General features: G+C 38.0%; 1 protein-coding gene across 2 annotated transcripts in view; it reads right to left on the reverse strand.

Annotated features, from left to right (window-relative positions):
- Nucleotides 1–2858: 2858 nt before the first annotated feature.
- The window catches only part of lin-28 (protein lin-28 homolog), a 50026-nt gene continuing 31281 nt past the window's right edge, over nt 2859–21603 (reverse strand). For both annotated transcript variants that reach the window (XM_019049095.2, XM_072303115.1), the window contains exons 2-4: nt 13801–14000; nt 10188–10360; nt 2859–7302 (exon numbers count right to left, since the gene is read on the reverse strand). In XM_019049095.2, coding sequence (XP_018904640.2) covers nt 7035–7302; nt 10188–10360; nt 13801–14000 — 641 coding nt within the window. In that variant the 3' untranslated portion in view covers nt 2859–7034. The remainder of the gene's footprint in view (nt 7303–10187; nt 10361–13800; nt 14001–21603) is intronic.

Below are 21603 nucleotides of genomic sequence, written 5' to 3' on the forward strand. Positions count from 1 at the left end.
TTTTCTTAGATTCATCGCATCGATAACAAATGAATTAAGTAACTTAACAAGGGAAGAACAAATCATCACCTTACGGCTAAAGTATTACAAGTGTCAATCGACGGTGAAACTACCAAACCACGTATCTCGTTTGCGGTGTTTAAAAATCTACGCTCACATTTTATTTTTTTGAAGTAGACCAAATTAATATCATTCCTTGAAATTTTCACGGAATTTTCTCCGCACAAAGAGGAAAAATCACAGACATTTTCAAGACTGGATGTTAAGTAGTTTTTTATTTAAAAAATAAAGTATGACAGGAAGTCTGCGACGTCGCAAACCGAATACGTGGTTTGGTAGTTTCACCGTCGATATGCGATTTTTAAAAATTTCCGCCGTCATTCAATTTTTTTACAGAGGAATTGTTGGTTAAATTTGTTTGAAAATTTCACAGAATTTTATCGGCAGCAGAAAGTGAATTCAGTGCAATTTTCAGACTACTTCGTTGAACCATTTCCCTGTAGAAAAATAAAATGGCGGCAGGAGTTTTTAAACGTCACATGGCGCTTGTGACACTTTGACCCGAGGTAACGAAATATGTCCGTTTAAGAGACTTGAAGGACTCATTCCACGAAAGAACATTCAATAAAGCAAAAAAAAAAAGAAAAAGAAAAAGAAATTGTACAATTGGATTGGAATTTTGGAATTAAACTTTTCGAATGCAAACATTGTGATGCATGCCTACGTCCCCATGAATAATTTGCAAGGGATCGAGTTCATTTTTGCAACAAAGTATGTAAAGTAGCAATTCCATCCGGCATAGTGCTTGGCCTCAAACATTGGAAGAATTAAGCTATTGGATAATTTTCTCTATTTGCTTAATTTTTTTTCCAACGAAATTCTATCCGTTTTGACTCATGTTTGATTTTAAATGTGTTAGCACCTCGTGTGCTTAAAGGTTCATAAAACGCCCCATTGTCAAAAAACTCTAACAGCTAACTTTAAAAATTCGGAAAGATCTATACCGGCCACATTATTCTCGGTTTCAGAAACCTTACTTCGTTGATGCAATCGAGCTTTTTTCTATCGTTCGGTTTAGCTTGAAACATCGGTTGCATCAACCAAAAATTCGGTTTCTAGAACCGAAATAACAGTTACATGAACCGAATATCAACGGCCGATGTAGAACACCGTACTTACGGCTCAAACGACAGAATCTTTTTTTCTGCGCGGAAATGTTGAAGAAAATAATCGTTTTTTTATTGAGGTGCATTTCTTAAATATATTGAACGTGTTGGAGGATATCACAAAACGGACACAGTTTTGCGCCGATTCAATTTTTCATCGGTAAGTGGAGTGTAGCCAAGTGCTAGAAATAACGTAACATTTTTTGAAAAACTTACTTTTATTGATACATATAAAAGACCGAAGCTTTTCGAAGCAAACGCTTCATCGTCAGGGTCACAATTATTGTCTGAAATTAAGTTATGACCTTTGACATTTATACTTTGTGATCCTGACGATGAAGCGCTTGCTTCGAAGAGCTTCGGTCAAATTTTATACGTATCAATAAAATGTAAGTTTTTAAAAAAATGTTACATTATTTCTACACTTGGCTACACTCCATTCACCGATATATTCAGTGCTGCTAGACATAGCATTGACATTGTTTAGACATTGTTTCGACAATGACATAGATAGTTCGCTGATCTTGATCTGTTTTTTAGGTAAAAACCACAGAAATAATTGAAATTGGCAAAATATTGAACCCGCAGATGGTCAAGCACACGAATATGTGTAACATAATTAGAGCATATCGTGCATGGAACGTGCGAGCCAGAAGCGGAAACAATTTTTGAGTTTGCTATCATTTTCCTCGCTTTTTTACGATTGAACGATCGCACCAAGTAATTTTTAAAAATTTTCCTGTTTATTTTTCCAGGTGAATAATCTCTGCGCTGGAAATGCGAAGGCCTAACCTGCTGTGCTACAGAGAAGCGTCGTATGTGTATCTAGAACTAGATGTAGCCAAATTTTCCTGTATGAAATATTCATTTTTCAGTGAATACTTTTCCTTGCAATTTTTGGATACTGTGAATTTAAATTGCGAATGAAATTCTCTGAGAACTTGGAAGAAAAGTATACACGTGCTTTCCTAAAAATTTGTAATTTATGAAAGGAAATTTTATAACGCCAGGAGGCTTATACGGTGTATTACCGAAGCAGCCATAAACACCGAAGCCGGTTGCTGAAGTACAAACCGTGTAGGAGGAGCATGTACACATCTAAACTCAGAAACTACGTATCTTGATTGCTTTGCTCCCAAATGTTCAATTTTTTTTCAAATTGTAAGGAGAAATGAGTTAATGTGGTGATGAGAGATGTTGTAAGTGATGAGAGCCACGTGGGAGAGAAGGGTGTGCTCTTTAGTGGAGGGCCGTAAGGATTAACAAGAATTATAAAGCGCCCGTGTCGTCAGCGTGGACGACCAGGACGAAAATCTTGACTTTCGGAGTCTTTAACTGATGAGCTCTGCTAACAACGCTCTTTTGCCATGCCCGCGGCTCATGAGTGACGCATACAGTTGGCGCTTAGTTCCGTTTGGTAAAATGTAAAATCCCGCTTTTTCTATTTCCTCAAAGGGAATAATGCCCACATTTACATTGTTTCTTATCCATCTTTAAAGGGCCAGAAGATCTATGCTTTAGAGAACGCACCCCATCTTTTCCACCCGCACATAGCTCTGTTTGGTAAAAATACGTCCAATGGAGATGGTTGCATGTGTGAGGAATTTGCGTTTTGACTACTGATTTTTTATGTAAAATTCGCGAGAAACACGATGGTGCCACTGGTTTTCTCTGAAATTAACTCCCGTGGAGAAGATTCTGTGAGAAGTTCAAGGAATGATGTTGACTTGTTCTCATTTTAAAAAAAATGAAGTAAGAGCGGAGATTTTGAAACACCGCAAAATTGATACGTGATTGCGGACTAACGCCGTCGATTTCAAAATAAACAGTAAGGTATTGTTCTTTTGTCCATGACCGACACTTTTTCTGGAGCTAATTTTCACTGGCTCTTCTTATTTTTATTCGTATACAGGTGTTAGGATTCATGTATTGCTCGCTGTTGTAAAAATTCCCTTTAAGTGGTAACAATAACAGATATTGTTAAATTTACAGACATGGAAGTGGAAATGCACCCGTAGTACGTGGTAATAATACATTTAACTGAGTCATCGTAAAATTTTAGTTTCACAGGAACCTATCTTAAAATAATTTTGCAATGTCCTGAGACGTTACTTTCTTTCTGCCACCGATCAAACAATACGTTACACCCAACTTTTGCACCTCCTTTCAAGTGCGTGGAACGTACTGAGCAGACCGTATGTTATCCCATAAAAACAACCGTTACAACCCTAAAATATTTTTCTTGTGTGCGGAATGAGCTAGCAGCCAAATCTTAAATTAAAACATCATCTCAACCGCTAACGACAATCCTCATAATTGTAAAAAATCAAGAAAAGCAGACGCAAAATGATTAAACGTTTTGCCAGTAGTTGATGACACACCCTTACAGACAGGGTTTGAGTTATGCACCGCAAGACAAGTCTTTTAATCAAAAGATGGACTTCGGTTTCTTGGTGGGCGGGAAGTTTGAATTTACGATCATAAGAAACGCTCATTTCTCATGTATGGGTCGAAATCAAATATTTAATGTTTTATACCCTGCTCAATGAAAGATTTTGATGATGGCACATGTTTCACGATGCTTGATCTCTAACCGATTCCAATGGCTTATTGAAATTTGTTGCTTTTGATATAGGAACGATGGAATCCAATTAAGTTTTTTATCAGCTAATAAATATTAGCAGGTGACTGGTAGTCGATTCTTGGGACAAGGAGATTAGGATGGTGTTTTAATCCATCATTTGCGCTCTAACTCATTTCTGCCACATTCACATGCATGTTATTAACACTTTTGCGTAATGATAGTGCCGCTTCATGTCGAAAAAATAATGGATTCATAATAACAGGCATTTTTACGGTAAACCTCATATCTTTAAGAATGGCGCGCCTGATAAAACGAAATTGAGGGAGAAATTTGCCTAAAGTAGGTACTACAAGTGATTCACGCTGTAAAAAAATATACCTATCATGTAAGTACTTATTTTGCGAAAATATTTTGTACTTTTAACATATTTGGTAAAGTAATAATTGGGCTACTATCTATAAATGCTCTTAGCGCTAATAATAATTTGTTTTGATTTTAACAACAAAGAATAACATTAATAAAACACTATCAATAAACTTCTTAAACATTTCATGTAAAGTTTACTAGATTTCCACCCACTCACAAATGGAATTCTTTAAACACCATAAAAGCTGACTAATTATATACCTAGGTAGGTAGAGCGTTTGGCTGGAACATATTGAGCTTTTGAATCTATCAATTTATTATGTTACAATAATACCTGTCTCTCACTTAGTTAATAGAGAATTTACAGTATTTCGTTGCATGAAATGACATTTTGTATTCATTCTGAAATAATCAGACCCTGAGAATGGAATTTTACTATACATATATATAGAATGGTTTCTGCAACTTACCTATAAATAGTGAGGTTCATTTTCGAAAATTAAGTGGCAAAACCCTACTGAGCGTAAGGAGTGATTTGGTTGTGAAGATCGCGTAAGAGCTTACTTTGTAACTTAAATTAAGATTCCCTGAGGTTAGTAAGTAGGTAGGAATATGGCAACGATTGACTTTTGTAAGAGGTGGTGCAATAGCCAGACTTTTTCCAAAGGCTGCTGCTTTGGAAACCATCCTAACAAGCTGCTTTCCTTAGGATTCATTCCTAATGCTGAATACCGTTCCATCGTTTCATGTAAAGTAATGATCCGTTTTCCACACTCACTTTATGGTTGAAGATCTATTACGATATATTCCAAAGATTCAATAGTTAATGCTCCATATATGAGTTTCATAATAAATTAACGATAATTTAATTATTTGTAGAACGATCAAACTTCATAAAGCCAAGTCTAGAACTCAATGACTATAGTTTAAATTCTGTTCGAAAAATGTACTGAATTTACAGGAAGAAAAAGCAATTTAACTTTATACTTGAATCGAAGGATATTGAGTAAAAATTTGCATTGGTCCACATTACTTTACGTTTAATTTCGAGGGAAAACATTTTCTCCACGACTGAAGGAATTTTGGTAAGTTCAAAGATAATCCAAAAGAGACCAATTCAATGATCTTCTATAAGACTATATATAATCGAATATTGACCAATCTCCGGAGCCTTAAAATTCGACTTTTCAAAGTATTTAGAAGCTGTCGTAGGTAGAAACGCTGCAATTGACGTGTATAAATGATGAGTGGTGAAACAAGCTATATTGTTGGCAATATTGAGCTTTTTTGTTAGTACAGGATCACTAACTTATGAATGTCTGATTTTCCATCCAACGCTTCAAGAACGACAATATGTTTTTTTGATGTCGGTATAGAATTCAACCCCTTACACAACAGGAGCATGCAGAGCTTTACAATACGAGGCATGCGTTGAGGAAGTCCTCTCAGAATTAAGTGTGCATACACTTATATTGTGAACTTTATTTCTAAAACGGCTCGATAAAGTCTCTTTTCGCCACAAAAAAGGATGAGATTGAGTTCAATTAAAGTGAATTGCCGAGATAAAAGTTAGTTTGATTGCATGGCACAGACTACCCGTGTGGCGCAAATCGACTTGAAAATCAGTATCTTTCAAGATTAAAGTCAGTCGAACGTCACTTTAACAACGCAGTAACGTCAATGTGATGAATATAAATATAGATATTGATGTCAGAACACAATCAGCCTGACCAATCTGACGTCACAGAGACTCTAAAGGATTATATTGAACTTTTTTCACTTGGGATCATGGGGGGTAGTGATCTCGTAGTCAAGGGCTTAATCTAAATTAGAGTTAATGATTTTGCCGATATGCGCACACTAAAGGGAAAACGGTGAAATGACAAAATTTCCTGATTGTAATCCATCATAAACGGAATTTCCGGTAATTTTACGATCTTTCGGTAATTTCACTGTGGTTGTGTTCATTCGGTATGTACCAAAACCCGAAATCGGAGCGGGGAGGTGTGTCAAATTATTGGAAAAGCAGAAGGATTTTTCCGTTCTTCCGATAATTTTGCGAGCCTGTGGTAAAGTGACTGGCCTTTCCTTCATTTTGGAAAAAATTGCCTCAGCACCCGATTCTTAAGTTAATCGTGTTTGAAAACAAATCGGTGAACTTGCTGAGAACACAGAGAATTACCGCAAGATAATAAAAATGTCGGAAATTTCCGGGGAGTTGCAACCAAGGATACTGGTGATACTTTGGTGTATCAAAAAGTGAATTCCCTCTCGTTATAAAATAACGTTGGTTTTTAACAGACATTAAACCTTTTTAGACGGAAAGGAGAAAAGAGTAAAGAGAGTAACACTCCCTCAAAGATCGCAGCTTCACCATTTCGACGGTGAAACTGCAAAAATGCGTATCTCGGTTGCGAGGTTTCAAAGTTCCCGCTCCTATGTTATTTTTTACAAAGAGACTAAACACGAATCATGCTTTGAAATTTTCACAGAATATTCCTCACTTAGAGAGGAAAAATTACCGGATTTTTCAAGAGATGACGTTTACTAGTTTACGATGTAGACAATAAATTATGACCGGAAGTTTGCAACGCCGCAAACCAAGATACACATTTTTTCAGTTCCACCGTCGATGCATTCAGGAAAATTTCAGCTTTTCCTCAGTCTGAAAAGATTTAAAATCGGTTTAAAACTACTCATTTTTAGTTCTCCAAGGAAGTGCCTTATTTTTGAAAAATTTTCCGGGGTCTCTTTCCTGCCTGTAGAGCTTCGCATATAAAGTGCATGCACTCTTAATTTAACAACAAACACGTACTTCAAACAGACAAACTTTTCGATTTGCCGAAACTTTCGCGATTTTTAAAAGTAAGTTTTTACAGAGGAGGGTCGGGGATGACCGACTCTCGAATGGGTAGGGCTTATTTTTTGTCGTCTTTGGGGCTTTTCGAGGGCGACGGTGAAGGGGCGCCGTTGGAGGGGGGGCCAGCGTCCCCGTTGGATTCGGGCGCGTCGTTGGAGCCGTTGACGGAGGACTTGCCCGCTTTTTCGTCGTGCTTGTCTTCCGGCTTGGACGGGCAGTCCGCGATGAGGTGGGCGTCTGACTTGCAGAAGTGACACCTCTTCGGCTGCGGGCCCAGGGAGCATTTCGCCGCCAGGTGGTTCGCGAACTCGCCGCAGTTGTAACACCTGCCACATAAATTAAAGTCATTTATCCATTTAGTTAAGACATAGAATAAAGAGACCAGCGTCAACAGAAGCGAAAGCCACCGCCATTTTTATGTCATCGGAGCTAGAGTCCCTTTATACTGAGAGTCAAGACAATGTGACTCCATTTCTGATTGGTTACCGTATTTTAGGCCTCCACTGTGTCTCAAACGGGAATGAAGATTGCATTTTCACCATTTGCAAATATTATGATCTGTAATGGACCGAGGAATTACGGGTTCGGCAAGGAACAAACGGAATGAGAGAAAGGAATTTGAGAATGGGCCGATCAAAGATTACGAAAAACGTTCAATTCGTGTAATCTTTATTCCCGTTTGTGGCTCCATGAGGGGGTGTTGTCTGACTCTCAGTATAAAGGGACTCTAATCAAAGCGAAAATGAGTTAATAAGTACTGTTTACGTCTTCGGCATGTCGACGATCTGAAGAGGCCGAATGATAACGGATACAGACGTTTTTTCGGAAGTAAAATATATTTTTTTACACTTATTCACCGTTAATTTGGAGAAGTACCGTAAAGTTGCTTGAATTTTGTTCCTTTCCAATTTTATAATTGTAGGTCAACATCACATCAGGTTTCAATGAGTACGAAGATTGACCGAGCCTGGGAAGAAAAATGTTACCATTGGTTCTTACGGAGCTTTCGCTTCTGTTAGCGTAGTCTACTTATTCCATGGTTAAGACTAGAGTGCCTGTATGAGGAGAGTGCGGACAAGTCGGTAGTTTTGGAGGTTAGGTCAAGGTGCTCTTAGGGCCCTAAAGGGCAGCCAACCTATGCATTCAAATTTTCTAAAATGTTTCATGTTTACAAGTTTTATAGATCACACATTTGACTTAGTTTTTGCATAAATTTACTCATTCTTCCGGAAGGACGCTCATTTATAAACACTCTTGGTTATTCAGCTTTGACATTAGAATCTGAAGATTGCCAACGGCATTTTTCCAGTGTTTTTCGAGGTGAATTGACTGCGCCCTTTCGGGCCTTAGGAGTTACAAGTCCATGCTCTCCTCACCTCAGTGTTTTAGTTAGGACCAAAGTATTATCGGCAATTTGGACTGCATTTTGCAATTTCGAGCTATAAATTCTGGCTCATCTGGAAAAACACTTATGTTCACAGGGAAACTAATGGCACATACGTTGTTCTTAAACCGGGCCAGAATTTATAGTTCCAAATTGCAAAATGCAGTCCATTTAATAGGAGATCATTAACGTTGTGTGAACGTAGACGGATCCAGACACTTTTAACGGGAGGGGGAGGGGGGGTCGATAGAGGGCTCAGGGGTTTTCCCTCGGGAGATTTTCGACATTTTAAAGCATTGAGTATGCACTTTGAGTGCATTTCGTCATGAATAATTACCAAACACAAACTTCCTTCTCTTCTTTACTCCGTTCCTTCCTTCCTTCTTTCTTTCTTCCCTTTTTCTTCTTCCTCTTATTCAGACGAACCGGAGGGGGGGGGGGGGGGGTCGTGCGCCTACCACAACCCCTTCTTGAATCCGCCTATGTGTGTGAATTGTTTTCTCTGTAAGATTCTGAAAGGTGGTGTGGCGTGAACAATCGATTTATCGATAGGTCTCGATTTGAAGCTATAGTATAGAGTCGATTATTGAGGTGTTCGTTACGAACACCCTGTTTATTGATTTTTTCCCCATAGGTTTAAATGGCAGAGCAATCGATAAATCCCAAAGCACGCCAAGCCACTGATTCTGAAGAGGAAACATGTTGACGGTGAAACTCCCCAACAACGTACCTAGTTTGCGAAGTTTTCAAATCTCCGATCCGGTTTTATTTTTTTGGAGGATAAAAAAACAATGTCATGCCTCGAAGTTTTTACAGGATTTTTTCTGTACACAGAAGAACAATGATGACAGTTTTTAAGAATTTTGCCGTTGAGAATTTTACCATTTGACAAACTAGGTACGGTAGGAAATCTGCAATGTCGCAAGGCGAGATACGTGATTTGGGAATTTCACCGAGTTTTAAATGGACGTATTTCTATCAGACGGAACTATGTGCATTATGACGTGAGCCCTGTTAAATATGTAGGCATTCTTATGGTACTCAGAGCTCATATCTTAATGCACATAATTCCGTTTGGCAGGAATACGTCTAAATAGGTTTGGAGTCAACTGCTCTGTACATTTCAGTTCAAAATTTTTAATAATGTAGCTATTCCGCCATCAATTTTTCAGATAGCCCATAGAGCGCATCCTCTGTCATTTATACATAGTTATCTTTGCGAGGATTAATGTCTTGTTTCGTGTAAAAAACTGCCCATAACTCAATCATATCAAACTCCACCTAACAAGTATGTCGATTTTTTTTTGATCTATTCTGTTCTCTATATGATTAACAATACAAAAAAACAATTTATTTTCAAATTTTTCCGGGAAAGCAATATGAGGTAAATGCGAGCGTTCGTTTCCTTTTGAGATTTTTTTCCCTCCCGATTTCGAATCTTCTCAGAAATCTCTAGGGATGAAAAATAAACCTGCCAATAGTAGTGAAAATCTATCACTACGCTATCCTCATTTTGATCGTGAAACTTCATTCGAATCTGCAATAAGAATCTTACCTCAAGATTTAGCCCGCAGTTCTTTTCTTTTCCTTTTTCTCACTGCAATTTGAGCTGGTTAAAGTAAGTCCAAATAGGGCCCCATAGTACTAACTCTCTTCACAGTGCCGCAAAGATCTCCCACCCCAATTTTACTATTTTGTTCATGATGATATGAAGAATACAAATTTGAAAGCATTCAATATTGAAATAAGTAAAATGAGGCTCCAAAATTATCGAGGCCTAAGAATGAATCTCTCACTATTTGATACCTTTATTAATTGATCATGTACCTGAATTTCCGGAATCTTTTCTTGGAAACAGGTCTCCGGCTGGAACCAACGCAAGGTGATCCTTTGGGTCCGGTTACTAAAGTTGCTTCAAGTCCCTTTCCAGTCGCTTTACACTCAAATTCTACTTCTTCTCCATCTCCTAGCGACCGGAATCCACTCATTTGGATAACACTCTGGAAAAACCATAGAAAATGTTATAAGATTCTGGGAAAAGTGCCAAAATAAAACTATTAGGATGATTGTTTCGCTTCAGAATTTTCTTAGATTCATCGCATCGATAACAAATGAATTAAGTAACTTAACAAGGGAAGAACAAATCATCACCTTACGGCTAAAGTATTACAAGTGTCATATCGACGGTGAAACTACCAAACCACGTATCTCGTTTGCGGTGTTTAAAAATCTACGCTCACATTTTATTTTTTTGAAGTAGACCAAATTAATATCATTCCTTGAAATTTTCACGGAATTTTCTCCGCACAAAGAGGAAAAATCACAGACATTTTCAAGACTGGATGTTAAGTAGTTTTTTATTTAAAAAATAAAGTATGACAGGAAGTCTGCGACGTCGCAAACCGAGATACGTGGTTTGGTAGTTTCACCGTCGATATGCGATTTTTAAAAATTTCCGCCGTCATTCAATTTTTTTACAGAGGAATTGTTGGTTAAATTTGTTTGAAAATTTCACAGAATTTTATCGGCAGCAGAAAGTGAATTCAGTGCAATTTTCAGACTACTTCGTTGAACCATTTCCCTGTAGAAAAATAAAATGGCGGCAGGAGTTTTTAAACGTCACATGGCGCTTGTGACACTTTGACCCGGAGGTAACGAAATATGTCCGTTTAAGAGACTTGAAGGACTCATTCCACGAAAGAACATTCAATAAAGCAAAAAAAAAAAAAAAAGAAAGAAAAAGAAATTGTACAATTGGGTTGGAATTTTGGAATTAAACTTTTCGAATGCAAACATTGTGATGCATGCCTACGTCCCCATGAATAATTTGCAAGGGATCGAGTTCATTTTTGCAACAAAGTATGTAAAGTAGCAATTCCATCCGGCATAGTGCTTGGCCTCTAACATTGGAAGAATTAAGCTATTGGATAATTTTCTCTATTTGCTTAATTTTTTTTCCAACGAAATTCTATCCGTTTTGACTCATGTTTGATTTTAAATGTGTTAGCACCTCGTGTGCTTAAAGGTTCATAAAACGCCCCATTGTCAAAAAACTCTAACAGCTAACTTTAAAAATTCGGAAAGATCTATACCGGCCACATTATTCTCGGTTTCAGAAACCTTACTTCGTTGATGCAATCGAGCTTTTTTCTATCGTTCGGTTTAGCTTGAAACATCGGTTGCATCAACCAAAAATTCGGTTTCTAGAACCGAAATAACAGTTACATGAACCGAATATCAACGGCCGATGTAGAACACCGTACTTACGGCTCAAACGACAGAATCTTTTTTTCTGCGCGGAAATGTTGAAGAAAATAATCGTTTTTTTATTGAGGTGCATTTCTTAAATATATTGAATGTGTTGGAGGATATCACAAAACGGGCATAGTTTTGCGCCGATTCAATTTTTCATCGGTAAGTGGAGTGTAGCCAAGTGCTAGAAATAACGTAACATTTTTTGAAAAAACTTACTTTTATTGATACATATAAAAGACCGAAGCTTTTCGAAGCAAACGCTTCATCGTCAGGGTCACAATTATTGTCTGAAATTAAGTTATGACCTTTGACATTTATACTTTGTGATCCTGACGATGAAGCGCTTGCTTCGAAGAGCTTCGGTCAAATTTTATACGTATCAATAAAATGTAAGTTTCTTAAAAAAATGTTACATTATTTCTAGCATTTGGCTACACTCCATTCACCGATATATTCAGTGCTGCTACCTTTTAGACATTGTTTCGACAATGACATAGATAGTTCGCTGATCTTGATCTGTTTTTTAGGTAAAAAAACCACAGAAATAATTGAAATTGGCAAAATATTGAACCCGCAGATGGTCAAGCACACGAATATGTGTAACATAATTAGAGCATATCGTGCATGGAACGTGCGAGCCAGAAGCGGAAACAATTTTTGAGTTTGCTATCATTTTCCTCGCTTTTTTACGATTGAACGATCGCACCAAGTAATTTTTAAAAATTTTCCTGTTTATTTTTCCAGGTGAATAATCTCTGCGCTGGAAATGCGAAGGCCTAACCTGCTGTGCTACAGAGAAGCGTCGTATGTGTATCTAGAACTAGATGTAGCCAAATTTTCCTGTATGAAATATTCATTTTTCAGTGAATACTTTTCCTTGCAATTTTTGGATACTGTGAATTAAATTGCGAATGAAATTCTCTGAGAACTTGGAAGAAAAGTATACACGTGCTTTCCTAAAAATTTGTAATTTATGAAAGGAAATTTTATAACGCCAGGAGGCTTATACGGTGTATTACCGAAGCAGCCATAAACACCGAAGCCGGTTGCTGAAGTACAAACCGTGTAGGAGGAGCATGTACACATCTAAACTCAGAAACTACGTATCTTGATTGCTTTGCTCCCAAATGTTCAATTTTTTTCAAATTGTAAGGAGAAATGAGTTAATGTGGTGATGAGAGATGTTGTAATGTGATGAGAGCCACGTGGGAGAGAAGGGGTGTGCTCTTTAGTGGAGGGCCGTAAGGATTAACAAGAATTATAAAGCGCCCGTGTCGTCAGCGTGGACGACCAGGACGAAAATCTTGACTTTCGGAGTCTTTAACTGATGAGCTCTGCTAACAACGCTCTTTTGCCATGCCCGCGGCTCATGAGTGACGCATACAGTTGGCGCTTAGTTCCGTTTGGTAAAATGTAAAATCCCGCTTTTCTATTTCCTCAAAGGGAATAATGCCCACATTTACATTGTTTCTTATCCATCTTTAAAGGGCCAGAAGATCTATGCTTTAGAGAACGCACCCCATCTTTTCCACCCGCACATAGCTCTGTTTGGTAAAAATACGTCCAATGGAGATGTTGCATGTGTGAGGAATTTGCGTTTTGACTACTGATTTTTATGTAAAAGTTCGCGAGAAACACGATGGTGCCACTGGTTTTCTCTGAAATTAACTCCCAAGCTCAAAAAAAGCTCTCAAGTTGAGGCCAAAATGGATATGGAAATGGATATCCCACGCTATCCTGAGAGTCCACCTCTACATCAAGACAAACTCTCTATGCAAAGATAGGGAGCAAATACATTAGCAGTGATGCCGTGTTTTCAGTTTTAGAGTCAGTTTTAGTGACAGCCCTGTTAATGTATTTTCTCCCTATCTTTGCATGGAGAGTTGGTCTTGATGTAGAGGTGGACTCTCAGGATAGCATGGGATATCCCCTCCATTTGGGCTTCAACTTGAGAGCTTTTTTTGAGCTTGGAAGTTGATTTCAGAGAAAACCAGGGGCACCATCGTGTTTATCGCGAACTTTTACATAAGAATCAACAGTCAAATCGCAAATTCCTCACACATGCAACATCTCCATTCGAGGAATACAGGCCATATATTTTGCTGTGTAGTTTTGCGGACTACGCTTATAGCCATTCACCTGGAAGTATTTCCCTAATAACTATGAAGAAAGTGAGCTCCCTTACTTGGTGAACGAAGACGTCGCTGCTGCCGTCATCGGGGGAGATGAAGCCCCATCCTTTGGCGACGTTGAACCACTTGCAAGTGCCCCGGCGGCGCGGGCCCCCTCCGCCCCCTCCCCCGCCTCCATCACCCCGCTCACCCCCCTCAGCCTCCTCGCCACGACTGCTCCCAGTCCCGCTTCCGTTCCCGCTTCCAGGTGAGTCTGAAACAACCACAAAAAACAAAATCAGAAACAGCGAATTTTCCATCCGGGCGATCACAAATGAATGAAGAAACCCTTACACTGTGTTGGGTATTTAACTTTAATTTTAAGTCATTTTTGTAATAATTGTCTTTTTAGCATAAGTCATCGAATGTTGTGTCGTTGCCCCCTCTTTTTCTCATCGCACTCTTTCTAAAAGGAATGAATGGGCCTTTCTCTTTCTCTTTCAACTGAAATGAATAGCCTTCTGCACGCTTCCCCTTGTCTTGAATCACATGTCGCTCTCCTTCTCGCTCCTCTCTCGCGTATGTACGTGTCTATCTCTCTCTAATCTTCAACCCTCGGCTCTGCATTTCTTCTCGCTCTCACTACCTCATCCAACGTTGCTCTCTGTCTCTCTCTCTCTCTCCACCACCCCCGCTTGTTTTGAGGACTCCACTGCGCATGCGCAGCGCGAGATGCCGTGCACCCCTTAGAGTAAAATCAGTTGAGAGAGCCGCGTTAGTCCTCGTCAGCTCTTCGCTCTGAATCTACCTCACGCTCTTGTGACTCCGTCAAATGCGGAAAACTTTCCCGTGACGTATCTCTCTTGAGGCAACGATACAAACATCGCAGATTGTTTGTATTCCTCAAAATAAACTTCAACTTCACCTGCATATCGATTGGTTCACTATCATTTTATCAAGTACATCTCACCTGGGAGGACCTCAGCACAGAAGGATTCGCAATACGACTTGTCGTGTTGACTTCTGGGCTGTCTCCCTGAATTTTGCTCTCTTATACGGTACGAGTGGCAGTCCGATACGATCTTCGTGTTGACACTCGTGCTGTTGAGAAATCTTACTTAGTTTTTTTTACTAAGTTGGTCCCTCGGTAAGCATCGAGAATTCGGCGACGGATTCTCCCTCTTCTCCTTCATTTTTTGGTCCCTCGGGCCGGATTCTCCTTCTTCCTTCATTTTTTTAAAATTTTTGTTGACACATAGTTCTCTTTGCTGAATTTAAAATCCCGCTTTTCCAATTCTTCTAAAGGTTAATAAGGTTTTATTTGAACAACACCATTTTATTTGTAATTTGAATGAGAAACAAGGTGTTATATTGAATATTTATTAATTACTGAGGTACCTTTCGGCTTACGCCATTTTCGGAGTACATATTCATCGGAACATAAATATATCACAGTTACTTTACACTAGTTGTCACAAGCCTAACAATACATACATCGTAGACATCACACCTGGTGTGAAATACAAACCCTCTTACATGCGATGAACCTAATATTGCCACCAAAATTCTGAAACTCTTCACCTCTCTTAATTTAAAAATCTAAATTTTCGTTTATACTCCTATTTTCAAAATTATCTTTAAAGACGTTAATAGCCTGAGTCGCTGAATGTCTTAAAATTATAATAACTAACTAACTAACTGTCCACGATGTATATATTGTTAAGCTGAAAACAAATTCTGTCTTTCCTATGTCGAGTTTTTAACTAAAAATTGAATCAAAGGTATATTAGAGATATAAGAGTGCGCACTATTTGAGTTTTTGGAGTTGCCCATTTTTCCAGTCCCTCACCCGGAGTGTCAGGGGAACGTGACCAGTAGCATAGCGTGAATAATCGATTATCGATATTTCCCTATTTGAATCCGTGGTAAAGAATCGATTATTAAAGTATTCGCTGCGAACACCCTGTTAATCGATCCTTTTCCATAGGTTCAAATGACAGCTCAATCGATATATCGCAAAGCACGCCACGCCACTGAACGTGACCTCCTAAAAGTCCCTCCCCGTTATACGAAAAAGGAAGGAAAAAATGCGACAGCACAAACCGGAAGCTGGTAACTCGAGTAAAAAGAAAGTTATGATGAAAGTTGTGCGTTTCTTCAGCCCATCCGATACATTTTGGCCTTCAAAACTCAATTCTTGAGACGCTTCACCGACTCATTTACTTTTTCATTCGGACGCCGCACAACGGATCGAGTCAATAGGAGAGGTCGGACGAAATTTTGAAACTTCAAACGTGTATAACTCCGTTTATACACAATTTTGAGGTTCTAAAAGAGGCTCTATTGGTTTTCTAGTGGAATTTTCTTCAAGGAGCACCCCTTGAAGTTTAAAATGTGCCGAAATAAACATAAAAATTCGCAGTTTTTGTCTAAGATTTAATGTACGACCTCTCTAACTGACTCGATACACTGTGTGCCGGTTTCAAAACATTACGGCAACCAGGTTGTTCATGTTAAGGTGCCCTCAAACTGAATAGAAGCAGTCACGTGGCGTATGTTGCCTTGCGGGGTCAACTTGACTCTCTTTCTCACATCAGATGCGTGCTGAAAACCGGGACGTTTCGACCTGAACGGCAACCCGAATCGATTAGTTTGGGTCGAAAACATTGACGTGGCGTACTTTACGATATATCGATTGATCTGTCATTTGAACCTATGGAAAAGGATCGATAGACAGGGTATTCGCAACGAACCCCTTGATAATCAATTCTTTACTCTGGCTTCAAATTGGAAAATATCGATCATTCACTCCTCGTCATTGGTCAAAAAGGGGTCTCGAGTCAAGTTTCAAGGGTCCTCGGTGGTTTTTCGTCAGAAGTTTGCACTTAGCCAACGCAAGACTTCGTGATGAGTTTCGAATACTTCCTACAAATTTGTCTCAAATCAAGTCATTCCCAAACTGACCTCTTCTGGAATCGCCTGCGCCTGGTCGCTGATGTTGAGCCGGGGTCGTATCAACAAGTGGGTCAACAATTATGAAGTTACTAGGGGGCTACGCCCTATGGCCGCTTTGCGACCCAACCCTTAGTGGGCGCTTCGCGCTCTCTTCGGCCCGATTCAACGTAGGAACGACCACAAAAGGAGGGAGACATTTTTTATACCCAACTCTCATTTGTCCAATCTCTCTGCGGCCGGGAGCGATTGGACCAATGAGAATCTAATGAAAACAATTATCATTTATCTCAAACTTCACGCCAAGATTTAAACGAAACGGAACGAACGGATCGGATCGTTTCGTAGTTTATAGATGTATAAACTACGGATATATAGTCTGGATATATAGTATATATAGGATATATAGTCTGTAGCAAAGGAGCGTACCTTCGATTCACTTACTTTACCCTACTGACAGACCGAGATTCGACATTTCCCGATTTGTCCAAATTTTGCCCTCCCCCCTTTCTAGGCGCCCTAATCTACTTTTACATAAAAAAAAGACGTGGACACTATTTCCAAAATCTGATTACAGCGAGCTCATCTAGGGACTATCACCAATCGATAACCGCAAAAATTATGGAAATCGGTCCTGTAGAACGCTCAAACGAACTGTGACAAGAAAATGAAAATTTACATTCTAAATGGGAGAATTTGCAAACTTCACCGCGTAATATAAAAAAACCTCGGTCATATTTTCAAAATTTGAATATAGCGGGCTCATCTAAAGACAATTGCCTGTCGATAACTACAAAAATCATGAAAATCAACCCAGTAGAACGCTGGAACTAAACGTTACCAGATATGCAAATTTAGGAGGTCTCGGAGGTTATAGTATAAGAAAGAGATTTTGATGAAACGCGTGTAAGTTTGAATAATATGAAATGAAATGACGCGATGGACCAGCCTCATGAAAATGAAACTTAAGCGGCTATCGAAAGAAAATGTGCATCTTAACAATACAATGTCCATCAAATATCGACATTTGATTTCAGTGGGTTTTATCCGTAATACTTTCGACACTTGGACGTATTTAAATAAAAAGAAACTATATCGTTTCTGGCGTGAGCTCTAAGGTTCATAAATATATGTACATGATAGGGCTCATGACCCAATGGGTATAGTTTTTTTTTTATTTATTTATTTATATACATCCAATTGACCCTAGCTCCAGCTTTTTATAATAATAATAATAATTTATTGTTTCTTTTGATTTAAAACAAAACAAAAGATTACAAAGTCAAAGTAAAAATTGTTATAAATCTAATATACATAATTTACTCTAAATATTCATCAATACTATAGAATACATTCTCCTTACAAAATGTATATCTACTTTTCTTTTGAAGGTGCTTCTCTCTTCAATTTCTTTAATATATCTAGGGAGTTTGTTGTATATCTTTGAGCAATTGTATTTCGGCCCTTTGGAAATCATTCCTTTTGGTATCTCTGATATGCTTATGTCTACCTCATTTCTACCTCTATAGTTCTCTTTTTCTCTATTAAATTCGAAGTAGTGCTTATTTCTATTTACAAACAAAACTGACTCCCTTATATAAATATTGTATACAGTCATTAATTCATTTTCTTTGAATATCAGTTTACATGTTTCTCTTTTTTTTAAGTCCAAAAATGTTACGAAGTACTCTTTTCTGAAGTTTAAATACTCTATCAACTCCTTTCGAGTTTCCCCAGAACATTATCCCATATCTTATCGTCGAGTAGATGAAGGCATAATAAAGCTTAATCAAATCAGCTCTGTTTAGTAAATGTCTTAGTCTATTTATTGCATAGCTGTAGGATCCTAGTTTTTTTACTATCGCGTCTATATGCTCATTCCATTCAATATTTTCCTGTATTATTAGTCCTAGTACTTTGTGTTTATTCACCCTTTCGATTTCACCCAGTGGTTGGCTGTCTTTCCATTGAATCAAGTTCACTTCGTGCTTTCCGTTTTTGCCGAATAGCATGTATACTGATTTTTCCGCGCTGAATGACTGCGACATGGCTGAATATAGTCTCTCAGATTAATTACATCCTTCTTTACTGATTTCCAGTCTTCCTCGTTTTTTAGTTGTTTGAAAACCACTGTTTTGTCATCTTCATAATCCACAGCCGAGCCACTCATTAGTACATTATTTACATACATTACATAGATTATAAATAAAAGCGGCCCTAAGATACTACCCTGGGGGACTCCATATTCGTTTAATAATTTCATTGAGATGTACGTTTTTCGAACAACTAAAAAACGAGGAAGACTGGAAATCAGTAAAGAAGGATGTAATTAATCTAAGAGAACTATATTCAGCCATGTCGCAGTCATTCAGCGCGGAAAAATCAGTATACGAGGTCTGTTAGATTAGAAACCGGAATTTGGTCATAACTAGCCCACAATGCGTCCGAATTAGGTTTTCTTGAGCTTTCCCGATAGCTGAAAATATACTTAAGAACGCTACCTTCACAGATTTTGTTTATTTTGATCAGTGTTTATTCTGTGTCATCTTGAATACGAGTAAGTCAGGTGCGTTTTGCGATTTTAGCATGCGATCACTGACAGAGCAAAGATTCAACATAAAATTTTGTTTTAAACTCGGTATACCTTGTACCGAAACTTTTGGTATATGCTAAGAAAAGTTTACCATGATCATTGTACGAGATGTCCCCACTGTTTTGAATGGGTTAAACGATTGAAAACTGGTCAAGAGTTCTTCAAAAATGAGGAGCATGGGAATCGACCCTCAACGGCGACTGACATTTGTCTTGTGGAAGAAATGCGGACAAAAGTGCTCGAAAATGGTCGTTTCGAGCTTGTTGAACAGAGTAATATTTCTGAAGGCTCTGTACATACAATTTTGATAGAATATGTAGACACGCATCGAGTTTCAGGTACACTTGCCCCTTGATTGTTGTCCGTTGAACGAAAATCCAACCAAATGTCAAATTACCTTTAGCTGCTTGAACGTTCTAACAATGATCCTACATTTTTGGATAGGATAATTTTCGGTGACAATACTTTAGTGTACGGCTGCGATATGGAGACGAAACTCCAATCGTCCTTGTGGGTTGAAAAATGTTGTGCAAGACCGAAAAAAGAGAGACAAGTTCGGTCAAACATAAAAATCGCAAAACACCCTTGAGGTCGCCTTACTTCAAGCCACATACCAACGAAGTTAATTAAGATTTTTCAAATTTGTGAACGTAGCGTTCTTAAATATATTTTCAGCTATCAGAAAAGCTCAAGAAAACGTAATTTGGACGCATTTTAGGCTAGTTATGACCAAAATCCGATTTCTAATCTAACAGACCTCGTACATGCTATTCGGCAAAAACGGAAAGCACGAAGTGAACTTGATTCAATGGAAAGACAGCCAACCACTGGGTGAAATCGAAAGGGTGAATAAACACAAAGTACTAGGACTAATAATACAGGAAAATATTGAATGGAATGAGCATATAGACGCGATAGTAAAAAAAACTAGGATCCTACAGCTATGCAATAAATAGACTAAGACATTTACTAAACAGAGCTGATTTGATTAAGCTTTATTATGCCTTCATCTACTCGACGATAAGATATGGGATAATGTTCTGGGGAAACTCGAAAGGAGTTGATAGAGTATTTAAACTTCAGAAAAGAGTACTTCGTAACATTTTTGGACTTAAAAAAAGAGAAACATGTAAACTGATATTCAAAGAAAATGAATTAATGACTGTATACAATATTTATATAAGGGAGTCAGTTTTGTTTGTAAATAGAAATAAGCACTACTTCGAATTTAATAGAGAAAAAGAGAACTATAGAGGTAGAAATGAGGTAGACATAAGCATATCAGAGATACCAAAAGGAATGATTTCCAAAGGGCCGAAATACAATTGCTCAAAGATATACAACAAACTCCCTAGATATATTAAAGAAATTGAAGAGAGAAGCACCTTCAAAAGAAAAGTAGATATACATTTTGTAAGGAGAATGTATTCTATAGTATTGATGAATATTTAGAGTAAATTATGTATATTAGATTTATAACAATTTTTACTTTGACTTTGTAATCTTTTGTTTTGTTTTAAATCAAAAGAAACAATAAATTATTATTATTATTATAAAAAGCTGGAGCTAGGGTCAATTGGATGTATATAAATAAATAAATAAAAAAAAAACTATACCCATTGGGTCATGAGCCCTATCATGTACATATATTTATGAACCTTAGAGCTCACGCCAGAAACGATATAGTTTCTTTTTATTTAAATACGTCCAAGTGTCGAAAGTATTACGGATAAAACCCACTGAAATCAAATGTCGATATTTGATGGACATTGTATTGTTAAGATGCACATTTTCTTTCGATAGCCGCTTAAGTTTCATTTTCATGAGGCTGGTCCATCGCGTCATTTCATTTCATATTATTCAAACTTACACGCGTTTCATCAAAATCTCTTTCTTATACTATAACCTCCGAGACCTCCTAAATTTGCATATCTGGTAACGTTTAGTTCCAGCGTTCTACTGGGTTGATTTTCATGATTTTTGTAGTTATCGACAGGCAATTGTCTTTAGATGAGCCCGCTATATTCAAATTTTGAAAATATGACCGAGGTTTTTTTTATATTACGCGGTGAAGTTGCAAATTCTCCCATTTAGAATGTAAATTTTCATTTTCTTGTCACAGTTCGTTTGAGCGTTCTACAGGACCGATTTCCATAATTTTTGCGGTTATCGATTGGTGATAGTCCCTAGATGAGCTCGCTGTAATCAGATTTTGGAAATAGTGTCCACGTCTTTTTTTTATGTAAAAGTAGATTAGGGCGCCTAGAAAGGGGGGAGGGCAAAATTTGGACAAATCGGGAAATGTCGAATCTCGGTCTGTCAGTAGGGTAAA

This window comes from Bemisia tabaci, chromosome 8, assembly GCF_918797505.1.
Source record: "Bemisia tabaci chromosome 8, PGI_BMITA_v3".
Classification (NCBI taxonomy): Eukaryota; Metazoa; Arthropoda; class Insecta; order Hemiptera; family Aleyrodidae; genus Bemisia; species Bemisia tabaci.